Below are 22,955 nucleotides of genomic sequence, written 5' to 3'. Positions count from 1 at the left end.
CCAGGGTGGAGTAGGAAGCTGTAAGGCCCCAGTTCTCATCCCCATTTCACCCCCTCACCCTGCCTTCCCTGAGGTAATGACACCACACAAGCAGCAGCCATGAGTATCTCTTCTCCAAATATTTACACAGCTTAAATACCCACAGAGGGGAGGGGGGTCATTGCTTTGGCCCCAGCTCCTGTAGCGACCCCACCAGGGGCTGGACTGGCAGTTGCACCACGTTGCCTACAGGGCTAGACCTCTGCTTTAGTGTTTCCAGCCCCAGAGGCTCGGGGAGAAGCAGCAGCTCCAGGGACGCTGGGGGACAACAGACGAAGCGAGGCAAGCAGGGGGGCTCCACACGCGTGGGGTGGGGCAGGGAGCGGGAGCCCCCCTGCCTAACCCCTGGTCCTGAGGGGTGGCACCGGGGCTGGGCTCCTGCCCTGCTGCTGCCCTAGGGGGGGTTGCTGAGCTCCTTAATGGCCTGGAGGATTCTCTTCATGTGGCCCACTTTGGTGATCCCCAGGTCCTGCAGAAGGAGGGGGGAGCTGATGTGTTTGTAGGACCCCAGCCCTCGGCTTTCCCGGGCGAGAAAGCCGTGGGATGGAGGAAGAGGCTGCCAAGCCCGGCTCCCCACGCTCTCGCTGCCAGAGCAAGGTCCTTGCTGGGAGCCCTCTGGCAAGCACAGGAGAGAGCATGGTGCCGTTGATCCTGCTTTGGGCAGGTGCACAGAGCATTGCAAGGTGGGGGCCAGGCCAACCCTCTCCCCTGCTTCCAGCCCCTGCGTGCAAGCTAAGCAAGCAGTGCAAGCTCAGCCCTGCGGGGCTGGGTGCGGGGTCAGCACATGCCTTTTCTCCCCACGAGAGATGGTGAGAGGAGGAATGGAGGACACCGTGCTCCCCAGGGCTGGGAGTCCCTCAGGGGCACAAGGGAGGTTGTACCTTCAGGTCTCTCCTCTCCAGCAGGATCAACTCAGAGCCCTGGATGTCATGTCGGACAAAAATGTCTCTGTACTCCCCTAAACCGAGCGCTTCCAGCCAAGCTGCCACCTCCTCGGAGCCCCACTTGTCCGCTAGCAGGGAGGAAAACCAGAGCGGTGGCCTGGGCTCCCGCGCAGGCAGCTGGGCACGCAGGCAGGCGCAGGCAGACCGGGGCAGCGGTGGCAGCAGGCTGCGGACAGCACCCCACACCCCCAGCTCTGGCAGGGCCAGAGGCCTCAGCAGGCTCAGCCTGGAGCAGTTTCTACTCTCTTTAGCTTATGGAGCATCCAAGCTTCTCCCCCTCAACAAGACCCCCCAGCCCTGGGGCAGGGACTTACCCAAAGGGCTGAGCGGTACCAGAGCCCCCTTTTCCCACTTGCAGTGGTGATGGAGTTACAGGGTCGAGGGGCTCCGCATGTCCGTTAGCAGAAAAATTAAGCTCTATGGGACTGTTGGTGACAAAGGTGACATTCCCAGGCAGCCAGGACATGCCCTGTCCCCCTCCCATAGGGTCCCTCTGCAGCGTGCCCAGGACAGGAGGCTGATAGGTCAGCATGTGGGGGTCCCTACCAACACCGGCTGCGCCTGTCTTCCCCCTGCCGTGCTGCCTGCTTTACCTGGGAGTGCACTGTTGGTTTTCTGCTTTTGCCCTTTGTCCTTGTCCTTCCTGGGCTTGGGGATGTTGAGACGAAGCTTGAAGCTGCCCTTGTTGGTACTGCTGGCACTTTCCTGTGAGAAGCCAGGCTAAGCAGGGTGCTACACCCCCCTGGGAACACTCGGTGGGCTACGCCACCCCCGGTCCCCGTGCACCCACCTCCTCAGCAGGGTGGGCGATGGGCCCCAGCCAGTGGATGTCCAGCAGCCGCTGCAGCTCCTGGCCCAGCACACTCAGGGGGCCGTGCAGCGCCTCCTCCTCCTGCGGCGAGTCCAGCTGTGGGGGACAAGGACCATCCCCAGAGCTGCAGGCCAAGGGCATGGGCCCCACCGCTATGGGGCTCGGGGTGGTTTCCAGCCCCCCCACTCACCGCCTTCCCTTCCAGGAACGCCCTGGTCTCAGCATACAGCTCCTTGATGCTCAGCACCACCTCCACAGCCGCATTCCTGCTGAGATACTGGGGGGCGTGGAGGGGTGACCCCTTGAGCAGCAGGGCCTGGGGGCCGCCAGGGAAGGTTGGTTTGTACCCCAGTCCTGCTCACCTCTGAGGTGCCAGTGGCTTTGTTGGAGAGGGCTTCACTCAGCGCCAGGGAGCTGGTGTTGACGGCGTGCGCCAGCTCCTGCTCCATGGCTTTGTGAGCCTTGGCTGCCTCGTGGATCCTGCGGGTGAGAGGGGCTGGAGCTGCCGGGGCCCCCCCGGGCTGGACGGATGATACAGGACTAGGAGACCCTTATAGCTCTGGGTGGCCACAGTGAAGCTCTCCCCACCCATGCCCACCACATCCCCATCCCACCGCCTGACCTGGCGATGAGGGTCTCGGCGACCTGCGAGACCTGCTGCAAGAGGCTGCTCTCCTCCTCGGTCAGGTACTCCATGGACTGCTGGGAGCTGAGCCGTGGCCGGGCAGCCGCTCGGTAACTCTCCCCCTTCTGCTTGTCCTCCCAGGACTTGAGCGTGCTTTCAAATGCCTGCAGAGGTGACCCCCCCTCAGCCAGTCACACCTCCCCGTGCCCCAGCACAGTCCTGCCGTGCAGCCTGTGCAACCCCGAGCTCACCCTGTCCCTTGTCAGCATCTGGGCTCGGTTCTTGTGCTGAATCTTGATGATGCCAGGTGGCTGGATCCAGGCTTCTCCGTCCACCTGCACAGGGACGCCCTCGTCCCCCCGGATGGTGATCTTCACCACGCGGCACTGCAGGGCAGACAGCCCGGGGCTGGCATCGCGCTGGCACTGTGCCACTGGCTTCAGCCGCTGTGCCGGGGCTGAAAAGCCTCCTGATGCCAGGTCAGTGCCAGCCGGGAGCCCAGCTGAGCTGCACCACTGGTGCCCCAACAGCTTTCTGGCACCACGCAGGGTCCCACAGGGTCCCTTGCCCCTACCTGTGCGATGCGATGGTGCTGGAGGTTGATGACCCGCGACACAGCCATCTGGATGCTGCCAAAGACGGCCACCACCTCCAGCTTCTTGTCATCGAAGGATGGAGCCCCAAAGTTCTGTAGTGGACCAGTACAAGCGAGAGTCACAAACCCAGCTCATTTTGGGACCCAGCTTTTCCCGCTGTGTGTGCCCAGGCACGGATACCCCAGACCACTGCCTGAGGGCTTGTGGGTTCCCTGGGACTGTGGGAAGGATGTTGTGCTCCCCTCCCCTACCCCACGGTGCTGGCACTCACATTGTCCTCCTTGGTGCCTCCCCAGAAGTTGATGCCCCCAGCGTAGCTGGGGATGTTGAGGACAGCAATGCCCTGCAGGCTGGGCAGCGAGATGGGCACCCCGTCGCACTGCAAGAGAGGGCTGAGCCTTGGGCCGCCACGCCACCACCCCCTGCCCCGTCCCTGTGCCCCCCAGGCCAGCACCTCCAGCTGCACCCGCTGCTCCAGGTTCTTGTAGGTACGCTGCAGGAGCTCCTTCGTGCCCAGCACCCCGTACCACATCATGTTCTTAGTGCGGCTGCTGCGGGTCAAAGAGGGCCGGGTGAGAGGGGCTGCAGGCTCCCCCCAGCCTGCCACAGGTCTGTGCCCTCCCCGGGCACTGGGCTGAACCAGCCAGCCTGGAGCACTGGTTCTGTGCCTGCCTCAGCCTCCCCACTCCCAGAACAGGGGGCTGCCCACTTGCACAGGCTGCAGCACTTGGAATCCTCCCATGCTGGCATGGCAACGTCTCCTCTGCCCAGGTGCAGGGGGGGCAAATCCCACCAAGCTTTTCTGTGCCCATGCACACATCCGGGGGGCATCAGCAGCCAGAGCCTCACAGCATCCCTCCCCGCTTCCCAGGCAATCTGCCACACACCCAGGGTGCTCACCCCGGCACCACGGCAATGGCTGCAGGTGGAAAACCTGCCACAGAAAGGGGTCCCCAGCCAGGCATGGCAGCCCCAAGCTGACCCCATGCCTTCCAGCACCCCGATGCTCCATCCTATTTTGGGCCTCAGAAAGCCAGGGGGGAGTATATGTTTTTCCCAATGCAATCTGGGAGGTTTCAGCGAACCTGCACTTCTTGGGGTGCTCGTCCCGTTTGTTGTTGAACTCCAAGGAGATCTTCGCATCCAGGCCGATGCCAAAGTAGTTATTCATGACGCACTTCTCCAAGAAGTGGCTGAAAGTAGCGGACAGGGTGGTCAGGTTGGGAGGCAGCTGCACAAAGTCAGCCACCGGGCTGGGACCAGAGGATGAGGTATAACACCCACCGGAGCTGCAATGTGAGCTCCCGGAGGGGTTAGCGTTGGAAAGTCCGACCCAAGCCAGTAGGGCTGGCTGGAGCCCTCTCAGTCCCGTGCCGGGACACCCCTGGCACACCCAGGACCTGCTTGTGCTGGGCACAGGGGGAGCCCCAAGCTCCCACCATGAGCACGGTGCTGGCCAAGCTGGCAGCAAGAGCTCGTGCAGCTGGCACATGGAGCGTGGGCACTGCTGTGCCCTGGGGCTGCCGTGCTGGCAGGCAGAGGATGCCCCAGCAGCCATCGCCAAGAAGCAACATGATTCAGGTCTGCTCCCGCTGCCTAATGGGCAGCAAGGGTGGGGGGGCAGGACCCCAGACTCACAGGGCACTGGGGTCTTCGGGGAACTGCAAGCTGCCGAAGGTGTCTGGCCGGTCCAGGATGATGGAGGAAGATGCGGAGGTCACTGTCTCACGTCGGGAGCCTGGTCGGGGAGGAGAGAAGGCAGCTGCTGAACTGGCTCCTAGCCTGAGCCCACCTCACAGCTCACCTCCACAGCCCCCCAAAAAGCCACATGCCACACTGGCATCTTACTGAGCCTCTCCTCCTCCTTGTTGAGTTCCTCCGAGCTGTCCTTCTTGCTGGGGCCTGTGCTGCCCCGGTAGGCTTGTGTCTGTTTGTTCTGCTCATCCACAGCTGGACACAAAGAGAAGCACGACAGCAAGTCCCAGGCAGCCCCACGGCCCTGTGCCCTCTCCCTGGGTCAGCCTTGTGGGCTTGTGCCAGGCTTGGCCCAGGGTGGCACCTTTGCCCCATGCTGGGGACCTCCCTTGGCCACACCAAGCATGAGAGAGAAGAGCACAGCAGTGCTGCCACTCCAAGGATCCAGACAGGGAAACCGAGGCACGGGTCCAGCACAAGCCTGCGGGGGCTCCGCAGCCCGTGCCAAGCTGCTGCAGCATCACGCGAGCTGCCAGCCCTCGCCACCCCCTCACCTTTCTCCGCCTGCTCAATGATTTGCCGCAAAGCTTTCTTCAGGCTGTTCGCCCGCAGCATGAGCTGCTCCTTGGATTTGAAGATGCGAGGCACGGAGCTGGGGTTGAAGCTGCCACCTTTCTCCTGGTCCTTGCTGTCGCCAGGGGCAGCCTGCACCATTCCCTCGGGGACCAAGATGGCCTGAGCCTCCTCATTCAGCTCCCGCACCAGGGAGTCCAGCTTCTCATTCAGCATGGCACACTGCAGGACACCCCCACACTCAGCACCCCAGCACAAGCCACTGCCCCCACCAGTGCTGGGCGCTCCCCTGGCACCCCGTGCTTGCCTGGCACCGGTAGCACCTGGGCATCCCAAGCACGAGGGCACTCCATCTCTGCTGGGAACTCCACACCTGACTGGTGACCCTGAGTGCACCCCGAGCACAGTGCACCCCGGTGCATGCACAGCCAGGACATGGGCCAGCGGAGCAGACCCTGACCCTCCAAGGCTGGGGGCTGTGCCATCCAGCTCCCCCAAAACCCACCTTCCGCGCCATCAGCTCAGCCTCCTGTTTGTTCTCCATCGCCCTCTTGTAAGCCCGGCCAACTTCCGCCACAAAGTCGTTGACAGTGCCGCAGAGGAACCTGCGAGGGAAGCGGGTGGAGAGGGGCACACCCCGCTGGGCACAGGTGCCAGTGGGGGGGCTGCTGGGGTAATGCCTCCTGCACGGGAGGAGCAGTGCCAGGTTAGCTGCTGGGCAGCCGCTGGTGGCCGGACAGGGGACAGCCTGGCCTGGGGAGGGCTCAGCACCCCTGGGGACATGCTCCCAGCCCCGGTGGGGGGGTTTCAGCACCCCCATCGCCAGCCGCCTCCTTACTTGGCAGAGGAGATCACCACCGAGTGCTTGTCCGACTCCAGGATCTTGGCCAGGTGGAAGGCAACAGAGTCGGCATAGTGGGAGATGTGAACCTGGAGGGGACAGGGTAGCTGGAGCCATGACACCCCGCCGGGTGCCCTGCTCCTGGATGGAGCCTCGTCCAGTCAGTCCTCAACGGGAGATGAAGAGCCCCCCTCAGCCGCCCTCCCAGCCCCCAGGGCAGCAGTGCCCACACCGCCACGCAGAGCAGATGTTCAGCCACAGCAGGAGGGAAACTGAGGCAAGGGGTTGAAGGGGAGCACACAGAGGAGTCCAAAATAGCCTGCTGCTCCGTCTCACCCTGCTGCCTGCTCCCAGGTGCCAGGCTGAGACCTGCCAGACTCACGTCATCACGCATGACCAGCTGCCAGTCCCCTCGCAGTCCCCAGGGACCCCTCCACGACCTCTCCCTGTGCGAACCCAGCCTGTATGCCCCTGAATCAGCTGATGGGGTGAACGGGGATCTGGCCTCCAGCCTGCTCTCTCCTATCTCAAGCCATCAGTCCCCAGTGGTGCCCACCTGGATGTTGGAGTCCCCATTCTCCTCCTCCTTCAGGGCTGGGGGGGACTGCTTGGGGGCCTCGTAGGTCAGCACGCTCCACCTGCCGAGCAGAGACCACTGCTGCCTGCCACCTCCCAGCACCCCAGCACAGGGACATGTGGGCAGGGGACAAGGACAGGTTGCCTGACAGGTGCTGAGGTGAGGGGGGAGCAGAGAGGCAAACGCCCCACACCAAGCTCACCGGTCCAGCATCTTGGTGGTGGCCCTTTCCAGCTTCTCCAGGATCTGCAGCAGCTGGGTGTCATCGTCGCACAGGCTGCCCCAGCCCAACACCCGTGCCAGGTCATTGCCCGTCCCCAGGGGCAGGACGCCCAGCTGGCACTGTGCGAGAGGGACAGGGCGGGGGGCTCAGAGCAGCCCCGAGGGGCACCCACAACACCCCTAACCCCAATGTGCCTGTCGCTAGCAGCACCCCAGGGCATGCAAGAGGACTCCAAGCTGCGGTGGTGCCAGCACCGGCACAGTGCCAGCCCACGCCAGCAGTGCCAGGCACTCTCGCTCACTTGTTTGTGGAGGCCAAGGGCATCGATCTCCGACAGCACCCAGCCCACGCTGCCGTCCCCCCCGCACACCAGGATCCGGAAGGTGGAGAACTTCTGGAAGAGGCGCAGCCTGGGCATGAACAGGAGAGGGGGCTGAGGGCTGTGCCAGGTGCCCGCCGGGACCCTGCCAAGGCCACCCCGGCACAGCCAGGCCAGCGCCTACCCCAGGTGCGGGCCCCCGTTCATGAGGTCGAAGACTTGGGCCGGATTGAGAAACTGCTTGAACTTGCGCAGAAACTTGACACCCTGGTTGTCCCCGCTCTTGGAGTTGACAAAGGCCAGGAGAGGGCTGGAGCAGGTGGAGGGGCAGGTGGCCTTCCAGAAACCTGCAGCAAGCCCAAGCACGTGAGCCCCCAGCCCCAGCTCCCACTCCGTGAGGACACTGATGGAGACACCTTGGGACAACACAGGCCACGTGGACACCCCGACTGTGCTGTGCCCAACCTGCAGGGTGCTGGGGCCAGGCAGGAGGGACAGTGATCGAGGTGCCCAGGGTATGGTGAGGGGTGGGAGGAAGAGATGCCAGTGGGGATGGGGAAGGGGATAAGATGGGAAGGAGGATGGGGATGGAGATAGGGATGGGCAAGGGTAGTACTAGGGCAGATCTAAGTTAGGTTCCTGCTCCATCACTGTCCCTGCAGGCACAATGTGTCACCCAGCTGACTCGTGTCCCCAGACAGCCACTCCAAAAGGGGCAGCGGTGGTGAGTGTACAGGAGGGTCAGTTCCTTGCTCTGCCAACAGTCCAGCTGGGACAGACCCAGCAAAACCACACAGGAATGGGGCACAGTCCCACCTGGGGGTGCTCGCAGGGGTGGCACTGGCAGCTGGCATGACCACAGGGGACCAGCTGCAGCCCCAGGGGACTGTACTGTCACCCCTGCTCTGCCGCCTGCTCCTACAAGGGCTCTGGTGGGATGGGGGAGAATGACGCAGAAGCCTCAGGAGGCTTGGCAGCCAGCACCATGCTTTTAAAGAAATGAGATGGGGAACGAAATGTGCCCGAGGCAGAAGCAGATCAATCACTGGCCCGCAGCCCGCCCCCAACTCAGGCACATCTTGGCCATCCTGGTCCTTGGGCCACAAGCCGGTTCCTGCTGGCTCCTTCCCTGGGCAGCCCTGCGATGCTGCAGCGGGGGAAGCACCAGCCCTCAGTGCTGCTGGCACCGGCAGAGCCCGCGGGTGCCACCGGCAGCCCTGCTGCCTCCGGAGCGCGGGGAACAGCATCCTCGCAGCCCACCACCTGAGCACCGCTCCATCTCTGGTCCCAACCCAGCCGAGCAGATCCGCAAAGCAAAACACCGGGAGCTGCTGAGTCAGAGCGTGGGCTGCCGCAGAGGAGCCCGCTGCCAGCGGCACCGTGCACTGGGGGGACAGTGCGGCGGGAGGAGGGGGCTGAGGCTCCCTGAGCTGCTTCCTGCAGCAGCACCGCCCAGCCCGGCTCCGCAGCGGTCACAGCTGCCAGCTGCAGCCACGCTGGCCTCGGTCGACGGGGCCACCGTGAGACGGACAGGGCAGTGACAGTACCGGGGGGCCCAGCCGTGAGCAGCACAGCTCTGAAGCTGGAGAAGAAGCCGCATGATGGTTACCCTGACAGCATCCCGATGAGTAACGAGAAGCAGATGAGCCACCGGCTGAGCTGAGCGGTGAAAATCATTAAAGAATGAGGAAAGAAATATCCGGAGGAGAAGAACAGATTTTGCTCAGCAGAGGCCAGCTGGGCCCCTCCGGAGAGGGTGAGGGAGACGGGGGGTGGTTCCCGCGGGCTGCACATTGCTTCTCTCCCCAGCACCCCGCAGCACCCACACTGCACTAACCAAAAAAACGGCTGAGGTACAGACACTGAGAAAATAATCCAAGCAAGGGCCTCATCCTGCCCTGCAAGGTGCTGAACCATTGGGGTGCAACAAGTGGCATCTCACATCAGGAGCTCAGGGCTGGCACCGCTGACCCCAGCACGGAGGGACCATGACCAGGGCCACCGTGAGAGGCAGCCTGGCAGGAGCAACTGAAGGCACACGCAGGGCAGAATGCCACCCCAAAGCACAGCACTGTCACAGCACAGAGCAGAGCACAAAGCAACACGCGGCCTTCAACCAAAGGTGTGACAGGGAGGGGCAGTGACTCCGGAGCCTCCTGATGCTGCTATCCTGGTGCCGCACAGGAAGGCGGGCACAGTCACAAGTCAAAGCCTGCAGAGGAGCTCAGAGCCCTGTCCCAAACAGCCTGTCCCCCCACCCGCAGCCCAGCCCTGTCCCCTGCAGGACTCACCATCCGAATCGATGCTGTTCAAGGCGGTTGGTGGGATGATGGACACTTTGTACTGGCCCAGGGGGCATCTCTTGCCAAAGAGCTCCTTGCAGGCACTGTGAACCTGGAGATGCAGGGACACGTGCATAAGCAAACCTAGGGAATGCAGCACCAAAGTCCCCAGCCTCAGTTTCCCCAGCAATGCACCCAGGAGGTGCAGTGCTGTCTGCGCTGTGGCGGGGGGGACAGGGAAGGACACATCCTTACAATGGCCTTGCACCAGAGACACCGCCAGTCCTGCAGCCTCCGGACACTGCCGCAGGTCCGGTCGCAGACGGCACAGCGCGCACTGACAGGCAGGTTCCCCTCCAGCCACTGGTGGGGCATGGCCACCTGCGGACAGGGGCAGCTGCCAGTGCCACGCCACTGCTGCTGCTCCCGCGCACTTGAGGGACAGCGACACGGGCCACCCCCTTTGCCAGGCACCACAAAAGGGGCAGGCAGGGGCTGACGACCCACAGCAGGGCAAGGCAGCCCTGGGACCGCTCCTGTGCCCTCTTCTCCCTGCCTGCCTGGCCCCTTGTGCAGCTGCCAGTGCATGGGACAGGGCAGAGGTGTCCCCAGCAAATGTTTGGGGTGGCCACATTTGGAAAGCAATAAGGGATCCTGATGCTGGGTGGCAGAGGAGGTGCCCCCAGACCATGTCCCCACAGAGCCAAGCCCAGATGCCACACAGTGCAGGGGACAGCTGGGTGCCATGATCGCCCTGCCACTGATGTGGGATCAGCAAGGCTGGTGGCTCTGTCGTGCCAAGGTCCCCCAGGGGGATTCCCCTGCTTACCCCATCCTCGTCCTCGATGATTTCGGTGCCAATGGAGGCCAGAGTGGTCCACTTGCAGTTGTTGGTGGCTCTGACAGCGCAGCGCTTGTGTGCCTTGAACTTGCAGACTGTGCAGTGGGGAGCAAATGAGGAGCAGGGACGGTCCCCGCAGGATGCACAGCCCTGGTCCCCCACCCCTCCACAGCTGGTGACAACAGCCAGTGGGCACCAACCCACACCCCTCCTGCTCCGGACCAACCTCAGAGGGGATCCCCCACCCCGGTCCCACCCCCATTCAACCCCCGGCAGGACCCCAGCTCTGACCTTCGCAGGAGAGGCCGTGGGAGGTGACCCCCGGGAGCGCTTCGCGGCACACGTTGCAGAAGGTGGGGCGGGCATGGGAGCAGGCGTACCAGTTGTGCATCCCCGAGAAGTGCTCCATGTTGAACTGCGTGGCCTGCTGGGGCACAGCCCTGCCCCATCAGTCCCCTGGGACCCCCCCAACTGGCATTCCCTCCCTCCTACCCACCGCGAGTCCCCCCAGCCCCACTCCCACTCCTGTCCTCCCCGTGGGGCTGCGCCAAGGGCAGCAGCTCCTGTCCAGCAGCCAAAGGCACCCCCACTCCTGAGGGGTGCCCCTTTGCAGAGAAGCACAGCCGCCTGCCCACATCACCTCATGGATCTCCCACTTCTGGACAGATTTCAGGGCACTGATCCAGTCCTCCATCTCCTTTCGGTTCTCTGCACATAGGATGAGCTTCCGGAACGGCGTGATCACCTGCAACAGCCACCATCTCCATGTCCCCTTGCAAGGCCATCCCACAGTCAGCCAGTCCCGGGAGAGCAGCCCGCAGCGAACGCCGGCACACGGCCACCGGTGCCACCTCCAGCAGCACGAGGCCACACTGTGGGGTGCCCCACGGCTCTGTGGGGAGGGGGAGGTCTGCAGTGCCCCCACCATAAGGTGCTGAGGTGGAGGGCCACCCTGCATCCCTCTCACCGTGAAACTGTTGTTGATGTTCTTGGTGCTGGTCTCAGCCACGCTGGCATCGGACAGGTCCACCTCGTCGAAGATCAGGGACTGTGGAGGAGAAACCAGAGCCCCAGTTCACCAGGAAGGGATTTTGCACTCCTCCCCTGGCTTGCAGGCTCAAGCCCCCCTGGCTGAGTATGCTGGCAGCCCCCGCAGCCTACCTTGGCATCCTTGGCGTAATAGAGCGTCCTGCCCCGCAGCTTGAAGTATCGCCTCTTCCACCTCTGGAAGGAGCTCGTCTGCTTCAGCAACAGCCCCTCCTTCACGCTCTTCTGCAGGGACCACAGGGTGGTGAGCTCCCACAGCCCCAGGACCCCCAAAGCCACTCCCCTTCTGGTGACACCAGTCCCTGGGTCCCCAGGAGCTAAGAGCTGCCCAGAGCACAGATGGGACATGTTCGGGTTCACACAGTGCTGGCTGTAGCAGCATAAATGATGTCCATCGCCTGCCATCCCCTGGGCGCCGGGCACTTCACGTGCTTCGGGAGGGTGCTGCCGGGCTGGCAGCTGGAGGTGCCCAGCAGCACAGAGCCACCGCTGCCTCTCCCTTCCTTCCCCTGAGCAGTGCCCAGGGCAGCCTCAACATGCTGCAGGTCCCCAAGGGCAGAGCTGGGGTTGGGAGAGCTCCCTTGGAGGGGACACCACTGCCCCACAGCCACCAGGACTGTGGCTTGGAGGTGGCATTAGTTGGGCACTGCAGTCCCAGCCCCTTCGCTGGGGTGGGGAGCAGCCAGCCCTGCCCAGCTCCCACAGCCCCCGGAGGGGACAACCCGAGGCCGAGGACAACCCCGGGGCAAGGCAGAGCATCCCCTGCAGTGCAGCGCATCCCTGCAGCCCGGCTGCCCGTCCTCTGCCCTCCCCAATCCACAGCACCTGCCAATATTTACTCTCCTCGCAGTGGTGTTTACAAGGCTCAATTAATTAGTGTTTGCAACGCGGCTACAAGCCTGTGCCGAGCGGGGTGGCAGAGATGCTCTGCATCTCTGGCACTGCCTAATCTTTGATTGTATCTTCTTTAAACACCGCCGGCAGCCCCATTCAGCTGCTCCTCTGCAATTAGCTGCAACAGTGGTTGTATTAGATCCCAGCACACAACAACAAGGAACATTTAACGGTGAATTAGCACTGGGCACCGAGACCATTGTGAGAGAACCGCGGGCTCGGCGCCTCTGTGCCCAGCCCGGGTGCTGCTGGAGGTGGCACCCAGGTGCCCGCCAGCCTGCAAACACACCGGCCCCTGGCCTTGGCGTTAACCCTCTGCCCCACAGCTCCACACGAGACAGCCAGAGCACCAGGAGTAGCAGGAGCCTCCAAGGTCACAAAGAAGCCAAAACTGCACCTGAGGTGCCCCCCAAGCCTCAGCTCCCCCTGATGCCTGACCCCTTCCCAAGCGCCCCAGGGCACATACCTGAATTTCCATGGCCCTCACAGAATCATAGAATCATTTCAGTTGGAAGAGACTCTCAGGATCATCGAGTCCAACCATAACCTAACCTAACTCTAGCACTAAATCATGTCCCTAAGAACTACATCTAAATGCCTTTTAAACCCCTCCAGGGATCGCAATCCCACCACTGCCTTGGGCAGCCTGTTCCAATGCCCGAGGGCCCTTTCCATGAAGAATTTCGGAGAGGGAGGTTTTAAGCTTTCATTGCTTCCTATCAATGCTTTGCTCCCCCAGGACTGGTGCAGGGTTTGGCTGTGGTTTCCCCATGCTGCCTGTGAGTGTCGGCGCGGGTTCAAACAGCCTTGCTGTCCTCAGTGCCAGCACCCAGGGACCTACCGTTCCCCTCCCCAGCCTCTCAGCCGCAAGAACACACAGAGGAGATGGTGAACTAGAGGTGCCCTGAGCCCAGACAAACCACAGCCAGCAAGGGGAGTGCAGCCTTTCAGGGGGGTCCAGCTGCGATCCCCAAATCCACATACAAACCATGCACCCTAGTAGGGAGCATGTCAGGAAGGGACAGGGCAGGGTCCTCCCATGGCCAGGTGGGATCCAGCCACAACCACCTCGTCCACCACACCCGTTCACATGCAGCGGACACAGGCACAGGCTCCGGGTTTGCTGCAATCATTGCTTTTGCTGCGACGGACAGGCAGCGTGTGCTGGCGAGCAGCGGCGAGAGGGAGCCCACGAGGGTAAGGAGCGGGAGAACGTAATGACTAGGAGAAGGAAAAAGAGGCATCTCCGTGCCGGTGGCTCAGGGCTAACACAGCAGGGGCCGGAGCCAGCGCTGCAGTGGGGCGCGGGTGCTCAGTTCTGCCCAGCTCCAGGGCCACGAGGGTGGCAGGACACGGCCAGGAAGGCTGCCCTGGGGGGAAAGGATGCCAGCCCAGGCTAGAGCAGAGCCTGAAAGGCAGAATTCCCACCTCCCTCACCACACACCCCTTAGAGTTCACAACACCCACAGTGCTGTGGCTGGGGGGGGGGGGGGTGCCTCAGTTTACCCCCAGTGCTGACTAAACTAATCACAAGCATCTTAGTGTGGGGCAGCAAAGCTGGTGCAGAGGAGCTTGGGAAGCACCTCTCCCCACATCCACCCTTAGGTGCTTCCCAAAACATGTGCGGGGTGCCCCAGGCAGGGCAGCAAAGCCCAAGCCCTCTGCCCTGCCATGCACAGCATCTTGCCACCCTTATGAGGCTGCCTGTCCAGGCTCTGTCACTCCCAGCGCTGACGTGATGGGGCACAGGTTCAGTCCGTATTGCTGCTGCCAGCACTGGGCCAGCCAGCCCGCTCCCTGGGGAAACCAGGGCAGGTCCCCTCTCCAAAACGAGCCACGGAGCCCGGCCATGCCACGCTGCCCGGGCAGGCACACGAGTCACTCTGCCTGGGTGCTGGAGGGCTGTTTGGGGTTCTCACCGAGGTGAGACACACACACACCTAGTATTTTGTCCACGGGTCTCAGCCAGGAGCACCTGGTGCTGCCCTGTGCTGGGAGCAGCTCCCCAGTGGCTCGGCAGTTTGGGACCCTCGCTTTTGACACTACGGACACCAGCAGACCTGCCCATGCGGTGGGAAGCCGTGTTGCAGTGGGAAGCATCAAGCGAGCCTGTCATTTCCCCTTTGCAAACAGGAACGGGGTGGGGAAGGCAACTGAGTGGTGGGTGGGATGTGCCAGGGTGGCATCGCCCCTGCCATTCTGGATCCCCTGCAGCTCCAACCAAGGCTCCAGGTCACCATAATAATACAATTCCCTATAGCAAGTGGCTCTGAGGTACCCTATAGCTCCCAGGAGCAGTGCAACCACAGCAAGGGTAGGGGCTGCCTCCTGCTCCTGGCGTGGGAGCTCCGTGCCGGCCGCGGCACAGCCCTGAGTGTGGGGTGCCACCCTCACCCCAAACCAAGCCACAGCCCCTCTGCTTACCCCAACCGCCCCAGCCGGCACTGCAGGGAGCCACAGCGAAGCCAGCGCTGGCTCCATCTCAGCAGTGTGCTGATGCCCAGAGCAGTGGGCAACCTGCCTGGCCACCAGCCCAAGGCTGGCTCCCTTCTTCAGGGCTCTGCCCCATCTCGGGGACCCTCCCTGCTCTCTTCAGCCCAGGGAGCTCAGCACCACCTGGACTGTGCCTGACACAGGAGGGGTCCCAGAGACACAGGGTGGGGAGGCAAAGGCAAGAACAAAACCATCAGGGGTGTGCAGAGAAACCACCACTTCTGCTCAGCCGCAGACGGTGGAGTGTGAGCAGCACCGCAGCCTTGGAAGGGACACTGCTAAAATAGCCCCATGGGGATGGCTGGCCACCAGCAATGTGCCAAGACCACGCTGGTGCCCAGGAGCCATCAGGCTGTGGGCTGGCTGTGTGCTTGGCACAGGCAAGGGGGCTTGAAGCACAGCCCCGAGGGAGCTCACGTCCAGCCAGCACTTCCCTCAGCCCCAAGGCAGGGCCCCAGGACGCTGCTTTGAACCCCAACCCCACTCTCCCAGCTCTGCCGCTGCTGTCCCCAGGAAGCACCTGTAGCGTTGCCAGGTTTGACCACAGCTGGGGTGGGAGGTTTTTCCTGCTGGGATCAGCTTGGACAGCCAAGGAGCTGCCGGAGAAGAGCCAAGGAGGCTGAGTTATTCGCAAATACTGGCACATATGGCTGGTGGGCACCACAACCCACCCAGCTTGCAGCCCTACACTGCTCCTGATGGGATCTGCTTGGCCCCATGGCGACACAACGCCTCGTGTGGGCAGGAGGAGAGGGGACCGAACACCTGCCGATGCACTGACCTGCATCACACCAGCAACATCCTGGGCAGCTGTCCGTCCTGAGATGGAGTGTGCGGGACAGCAGGGGAAAGCCGGCAGCCCTGCAAACAGCCTGGCTGCAGGGCCACCAGCATCTGCTGGGCACCTTGTGGGCTGGAGTCGGTTGGAAACCTTATCAGGCTCTGAGATACAGCAGAGCTCTTCCGGGACCGGGCGGCCCGGGAGCTTGGTGCCTGGGGGTGTCACAGTCCCACAGGCTCAGCTGCATCCGCACAACTTGAGGATGAATCCTCAAGGATGAATCCTGTTGCCACTGCAGGACCCCAAACCCCCTTCCCAGTGCTGGGGGGATCCTTCAAAGGAGCTTTCAGCATTGGTCCTGACATGCCATTACGTGGTGCCACGAGACACCTCTCAGGCCATCAAAAGTAGATAGAGGATTTACTGGGAAGAGAGGAATGAGGGAAGGAACCCCCAGAAGAAGGGCAATCCCCCCTACGCCTCATCCTTCATCAGTCGTGACCTTCAGCCGCTTTTCTGAAAGGAGCTCATGCTTCCCATCTACAGCTGCACCGGTCCCCAGGTAACCCACCGGCAGGGCCGGCACCCCGTGCCAGCTCGCCCTGTGCCCTCCTGCCCCTTGTGCCCACATCCCGGTGGGCACAGCCACAGCTCGCCCCCCCCTGCCCAGCACCGACGGGCAAGAGCAGCTCTTGCATAACGGAAAATGTGAGCGGGGACAGGGCAGCACGTCTGAGAAACCTCACAAACATCCGGCTGGCGACACAGCGGCTATCTTTACACTCCAGACACTGGCTCGGTGAGCCCTGATTAAGGAGAGTAAGCCCAGCCTACCCTTCCCTGCTCGCCACCCCCTCATCCGGGGTGGTCCCAGGCAGTGCCACCGTGCCCCACGGTACAGCCCCACTGCGGGACGCAACCCAGCGACCAGCCCGTCCCCTCGCCAGCCCCCAGCAGGACACATGCCACCGGGCTGGGAGCAACGCAGGGCACGGCTGGGGTGGAGATGGGCTTTGGTGACAGCTGGCCTCGGTGCAGCTGGGGCTGGCAAGGAGCTCTCGGGATGGAACCTGGGGGGGATCACCTGGAGCTGCCCAGGATCATGGAGATACCCAGCCCGTGGGTTCTGAATATCTCCACGGATGGAGACTCTACAGCCTCTCTGATCAGCCCATACCCGAGTTTGACCAATCTCACAGCAGAAAATGTGTTTTCTTGTGTTCAGATGCAACTTCCTATTTTTTCATCTGTGCCCATTGCTGGACACCACTCAAAAGAGCCTGGTTCCCTCTTCGATGCAGCCTCCCCTTCAAGTATTTCTCCACACTGCTGAGGAGCCCCAGGCCCAGCCTGCCCTCCAGGCTGAACAGCCCCAGCTGCCCCAGCTTCTCCCCACACGAGAGATGCCACGGTCTGTCACCAGTGCCAGCCAGGACATGCTGCCTGGGAGCCATGTGCCACCCCCCAGCAGCAGGAAGGAGGTTTCCAGGACTGGCCCCAGGGGCCCTATTTTGCTTTCCTTGTCTTTTGGCCAGGATATAGCCCTCCCCACAGCCTGGCTCTGCAGCTCTGCCCTACCAGGCAGCTGCCCCAACACACCTGCACCCACAGACACTGCTCACCCATCCCCGAGGCACCCTGAGCCCACGGGGTGCCCAGTGCCTCCAGCAAGGACCAGGACACTCATCCCTCAGGGTACCAGTAACTCCACCGACCTCTCCAGCCCCCCAGGAGGATGCTGGTGGGTTCCCCAGCCCCACCAAGCAGCTGTGATGTACCCCAGCATCAGGAATTTGAGAACATGATCGCCTTTGCTAAATGGAAGACAAGCCACGCTCCCACCCACCATGGCCATGCACACAGTGCCCACCCCGTGGGCAATGCCCCCATCCCTGGCATGCACCCCCTGTGCCCCGCCTGGTGCCTGCAGCCCCCCGGTTCTGGGGCAAGCACTCCAGGAGCAGTTGCTCACTGCAGCTCCTTGCAGCCGGAGCCAAATGGAGCAGAGCTGCCGGATTGCTCCCCGCCTCCACTCAGCTGCTGGGAGAGCCCGTGCTGAGGCAGCACCGGGAGCTGAGCGCCCGGCCCACGCAGGCAGGATGTGCCCCCCCGCCCCTGTTTGCCAGCACCTCAAATATCTTGATGTACCCTAGAGCTGGCATCCTCTCCTTCCCCACTGTCCCCTCCCTCCATGCCCAACCCAAAGGGGACCAGTGCCAGGGTGCAGCACAGCATCCCCCTCCTGCTCTGCCCTTGCGCTCCCAAAAGCTGGTGCAGGCAACCAGCAGCCCCTGGTCCCGGTGAGGAGGAGGAGGGGGCGGCAGCAAGACCCCATCCATCCTGGGGCCATTTAGCCCGGCAGGGGCACCTGCGCCTGGCAGCTGTCATTGTCACCAAGCACAATGGCCTCGCCGCCTCCACACCAAAGCTGCACAAAGCACCCCGCGGGGTGTCCCAGCAATTACAGCCTGGAGAAAGCCAAGCTGGGGGTGTGGAGTGGGGAGACGTGATTGATGGGGAGGTTTGAGAAAGGGGTAGGGGAACAGGCATTTTGGAGGAGGTGATAGGAATGGGGAGCAGGGTTCAGGAAGGATTCAGCAGATCCCAAAATGATTCTCACCTGCTCCTGTCCCCATGGGGCTGGACAGACCCTGGTGCGGGGAAAGCTGCTCGCTCCCACGGCCAGGGAGCAGGGTCCCCCCGGTCAGTGTGGGTGGGCAGACCCTGCCCAGCTCCCCAGCACTGCAGGCTCCTGCGGGCCCCTCCAGCACCCCAACTACGACCAACAGCCAAAAAACAGGCCAGCCTGTCCCCCCCCATCTCCCCGCTAACCCGGTTACCTCTTGTGAGCTGCAGCCCTGGCACTAGACTCTCCCTCATTCATTAACTGTGTGCTAATTACGTACCAGCCCCAGTCTCTGGGGTGCAGGCAATGGTTCCCCCCCATCCCAGCCCCACATGGGTGCACAATAGGGATGTCAACGTGGCTTGGAAAGGTGCCAGCTGTGGCACACGTGCTGCCTGTCCCTCCCTACAGCCGTGGCCACAGCCAGAGGGACAGGCAGCACGTGTGCCACGGCACAGCCGTGAGACCGGGTAGCCCGACCTGGGTGGCAGCAGCAATCACATCCCAAAATCCTCATCTCCGTAGGGAAGGAGCCCAACCAGCAAGGAGCCAGGCTGGCAAGCGTGGTCCTGCCTATCCAGACCAAGGCAAAGGAATCCTCAGGGAAAACTCTGAACCCCAATGCTGAAATCTGGCAGGGGGGTGCATATATGGCTTGGTCTCAGCCCCCTCCAGCACCAGCCCTGCCCAGCTCTCATCCCTCTCTCCTTTCTCCTCTCTGCAGGCTATTAACCCAGCCGCGCTCCCTCTGCCTGCCCATCCATCACGCCACCCGCTGTCGCCGGCACGCTGCACGGCATCACCTCCTGCATGGCTAATTGCCGATGCCGGGCAGGATGCGGGCAGCAGCCGCAGCCGGCAGGGAGCCGGCAGCTCAGCCTTTCCCGACACGTAGCCTGTTGGCCAGCGCGGCTGGACCTGCAGATACCACAGAGGGGCTCTGACACCCAGGCTGGGGACTCGGGGTGCGCTTGTGTCCCTGTGCTGCTGCTGCAGGACATGGGCACGGCCTGGCCACCCGCCCTTCTCTCTCGGGTTTCCTGGCACTGACGAATCCCTGCGATATCCCCCATGCTCCACAGCAGGGCAAGCCCGTCTGGCATGGCAAATGCTGTGTGGCAAACTGCAGCGGCTGCTGTCACCCTTCCAGGAGGGTGCCAAGGGCTTGCACACAGGGCTAAGCATCCCCAGGACCCTGCCCACGGGCCCAGCCTTCCACCGTGTCCCCTGTGCAGCATCCTGCACTCCGGCACAGCCCACGGCACCCACCTGGCAGCCAGGTCGCAGTAGGCAAAGGAGGTGCCAGCCTGCTCCAAAGAAGGGGAAACTGAGGCACATTCCTTGAGCAGCTGCAGGGACTCAGCAAGAGACCCCCTGGCACCACCTGCCCCAAAAACATCTCCTGACAAGTGGAAACACCCCACAGCACCAGACTGGGAGCACCGTGACTTCCACTCCCGTGGGCAAACACCCTTTGTCTCCCTTGAGTCAGGGCACCAAACTTGGCACCACAGCCAGCCTGGGCCAGCAGAGGGGAGCTGGTCCCAGCCCCAGCAGCCCTGACAGCCACCAGCCCCAGCACACCGCCCTGTCCCCATTGCCCCCTTCCCTGCCGACCGCACTCAACACCAAAGCCTGAGGGCACCCCCTGCGTTCCCCCACAGTGTTTTGTCAGCTGTCCTCCCTCCTCGGTGCAGCACGGCCACCAAATCCCCACCGAGGAGCTGGAAGCTGGCTGAGGGAGGATTTCTGGCACAGCCCCTCGGCAGGGCTCCCCCGCAGCGCGGCAGCCCCCGTGTGCCCGCTGGCACTGCAGGCATTGCCTTGACTCACACCACCGCCTCCTTCCCACAGCCGGGAGGTGGATGCAAAGGGGCACCTGGCACGTCGCCCCGAGCATCCTCCCAGTGTCATGCCCACAACAGCCCTCCCCAAAATGCCCCCCTAAAACCTCTTCCTCTCCTGGCTTCCCACCTGGCCATTCAGCCCAGGCTATTGCTCCCTGCACTTCAGGCAGGAGGTACCTGGCCATTTCACTGTCCTCACCTAGGACACCTATGGCCACCTACTCCCATTTGGCCGAAGGCACCACACCCTGTATTTTCGTAGGTCCGACTGAAATAGCTTCCTCTGAGCAAGCTGTACACATACACACACAAGCTGCCCTCATGCCAACAGCTGGGTGGCAAGAGCGTCACGTCCAACCTCAAAGGTGCCTCCATTCACCCAGCAGACCAGCACAGGGGACTGGATGTAGGGAAGGCTGCGGGAGTGGGGCCTGCAGGGGAGCTGGCATAGCCGAATTTATCTGGGGCACCGGGAAAGATGCCAGCTCCATTTTGCCGCCCACCAGGCCCCACACGTGCCCTGCTGGCAGTGGGGTACGGGATCCCAGGAGCCTACAGCACTGCGCTGATCCTAAATCTCACCTCCAGAGTGTCCATGGGGCAGAGCCTTCCTGAAAGAGCCTCTTTTCCCCAGGGACAGGTGGGGGGAACCCGAGCGATACAAACACAGGATGAAGGCATCTTGGGGGGGGGTGGGTATGGGAGAGACCCTGCCCTTGAAAATTGGGGTAAAATCCATGGTGCACAGCCCCACGGGACCAACGCTGACTCTGCCACCATGGGGTGTGCACCTTTTCCATGTGCCTTTTCACAGGGCACAGGGGGCCAGACCCCTCCTGGCACTGCCCTGCGCACCAGCTCAGTTGGCTCTGCAAGCAGCAAGTGCCTGGCGCTGATTTACACCTCAGTGCGGGTGAATCCTCCCTCCGCGTTCTCACCAGGGGCCCCGCGGACCAGCCAGCACCTCGTCCCAGGCCCCCACGCCACTGACCTTGCTCCTCATCTGCCCCGAGGTGGACACCTTCCGGATGAGCTTGTGGGAACTGTCCTCCTGCTCGCCCTCGCTGTCAGACGACTCCTCACCACCCGCCTCAGGTGAGATGGGTGACAGCTTGTCCGAGTCCAGGGATGACACCGATTCCCGGGTCTTCCTCAGGAACAGGTCCCCAGGCACCAGCTTCTCAGCCATCTTTCCACCGGGCTTGGCTCAGGGCTCCACTGCCTCCTGTGACAGCCCTGGGAGGACGAGGACACACAGGAGTGAAGGAAGAGACCTGAAAGGGGGTGCACAGCCCCTCACCTTCTGTGGCTTGGCCAGCGGGAGGTACAGTCCTGAAAACTGGGGGAGACGGTGCTTCCTCACCCAGGAATGCCCTTTGGAGTGGCTTCCTTGCAGGCAAAGTTTTCCTTCCTTGCCTTTTTTTTGGTGTCTCCTCCTCACCCTGTCTGGCATGCCAACGCCACCCCTCGCTCCGCCGTGGGGGATGGCCCTGGCAGTGGGGTGCAGCTCCGCTGCCGCAGCCCCCGCTCCGGTGCCCATGCCGGGGTGCTGGGCTGTCCGCAGCACCCGGGCTAGAGGGGGAGACTCCATGAAAAGCAGGAGCTGCCTCCCACCACCCATCCGCCGCGCTCCGGCAGCCGGGCCGGGCTGGGAGCATCTCCCGGCCCCACGCTGGTGGGTCGCCGGTCCCCGGCAGGTGGCTGCGGGTGGGGTGAGATGGAGGGGGGAACGCGTGGCTCTCCGCATGCGGGGGCGGCCATCTCCCCACGGCATCCCTGCCCGCTCCGGGGGCTGCGGGCGGGCTGGGGGGGCAACCTACCTGGGCGAGCGAGCGTGGCCGGCTGCAGGGCTGCCGTGCCCGGGCCGAGGGTGGCGGAGGGCACCCCACGGCACTGTGCCGGGCCCCACGCGGCTCCCGCGGGCCGGCTCCACCGGCTCCCCCCGCGGCTGCCGGCAAACGTGGTGCCGTCTCCCCGCGCAGCAACAAGCGTTTCGGGGCGGGGGGTGGCGCGGCGGGGGAACCAAGAGCCCCGCAGCGCTGCCGTCCTCCACCCCTCCCGGTCGCAGCCCCCCTCGCTGCGGGCCTCGCACCCCCCCTCCAACCTCGGGACTGCCGGGTCTCCGCCGAGCATCCCGCAGCACACCCAGGAGCGGGGAGGCGGGCGGAGCGCTCCCCCCCGCCCCGCGCACACACCTTGCACACCGCGAGCCGCCGCCGTCGCTTATGCAAGGTCGCTCTTCCTCTTGCCCCCGCCCGCCGCCCCGCAGCCCCCCCGGCCCCGCAGCGCGGCCCCGCCGGGATGTGCCTCTGCAGGCAGCCCCGGCCCTGCCCCTGCGCCGCAAGCCCCGGCCTGCTCCGGCGCGGCGGGCGCTGCTGCGCACCGCGGCACCGGCAGCCCACGCACGGCCCCGAGCACGCGGGCACGGGCGGGCACCCGCGCGGGCACGGGCGAGCACCCGCGCCGCCGCCGTGCACATACGTGTGCAGCGCCCACGCGGGCACGGGAGAGCACAGGAGCCACCGCCGAGCACACACGTGTGCGCCATCCGGGTGCACACAGAGCAGCACGTGCACGGGCATGGGTGGGCACATGCACGGCGGCCGTGCCCGTGTGTGTGAACGTGGGCACGCGTGCGCAAGCATGCACAAGTGTGCGCGTCCAGGTGTGGGAAAGCACATGCGCCGTGTCCGTGCACATATGTGTGCGTGGACATGGGTGATGTGTGCACCACCCACACAGCAAGGGCATGCACATGGGTGGCACGGGACAGTGTGCACATCATGGCCATGCACATCTGCATGCACATGCCCACACGTACGTCGCTAGGCACAGCTCAGGCATGGGCATGCAAATGCACTGCTGCCATACACATACATGTGCCCACACCCCTACAGGCAC

The 22,955-nt window shown here is 63.5% G+C and overlaps 1 protein-coding gene across 6 annotated transcripts; it reads right to left on the bottom strand.

The window, feature by feature from the left end:
• Positions 1–91: 91 nt before the first annotated feature.
• Positions 92–22,407, bottom strand: DGKK (diacylglycerol kinase kappa). Of its 6 annotated transcripts, XM_065028184.1 has the most exons (30): positions 22,250–22,407; positions 21,046–21,290; positions 11,528–11,638; positions 11,334–11,414; positions 11,007–11,111; positions 10,658–10,790; positions 10,355–10,461; positions 9,781–9,906; positions 9,535–9,637; positions 7,428–7,590; positions 7,226–7,334; positions 6,904–7,043; positions 6,681–6,762; positions 6,122–6,213; positions 5,789–5,888; positions 5,265–5,505; positions 4,864–4,965; positions 4,654–4,753; positions 4,101–4,208; positions 3,470–3,566; positions 3,287–3,394; positions 2,994–3,107; positions 2,671–2,805; positions 2,417–2,583; positions 2,157–2,274; positions 1,985–2,071; positions 1,774–1,890; positions 1,577–1,688; positions 921–1,051; positions 92–508 (listed from the first exon to the last, which is right to left on the bottom strand). In XM_065028184.1, exons 2-30 carry the CDS (start codon positions 21,241–21,243, stop codon positions 434–436), a joined length of 3,462 nt encoding a protein of 1,153 aa, XP_064884256.1. In that variant the 5' UTR covers positions 21,244–21,290; positions 22,250–22,407; the 3' UTR covers positions 92–433. The 6 variants fall into 6 exon arrangements, 5 of the variants coding, with proteins under 5 accessions (XP_064884256.1, XP_064884257.1, XP_064884258.1 ...); XM_065028185.1 differs by lacking the exon at positions 921–1,051; XM_065028186.1 differs by lacking the exons at positions 21,046–21,290; positions 22,250–22,407 and adding an exon at positions 15,582–15,710.
• Between the last annotated feature and the right edge of the window lie 548 nt (positions 22,408–22,955).

The sequence above is a fragment of the Columba livia genome, chromosome 12 (genome assembly GCF_036013475.1).
Source record: "Columba livia isolate bColLiv1 breed racing homer chromosome 12, bColLiv1.pat.W.v2, whole genome shotgun sequence".
NCBI lineage: Eukaryota > Metazoa > Chordata > Aves > Columbiformes > Columbidae > Columba > Columba livia.
Note: the sequence above shows the minus strand (reverse complement) of the source record. Positions and strands in the feature narration are given on the sequence as shown.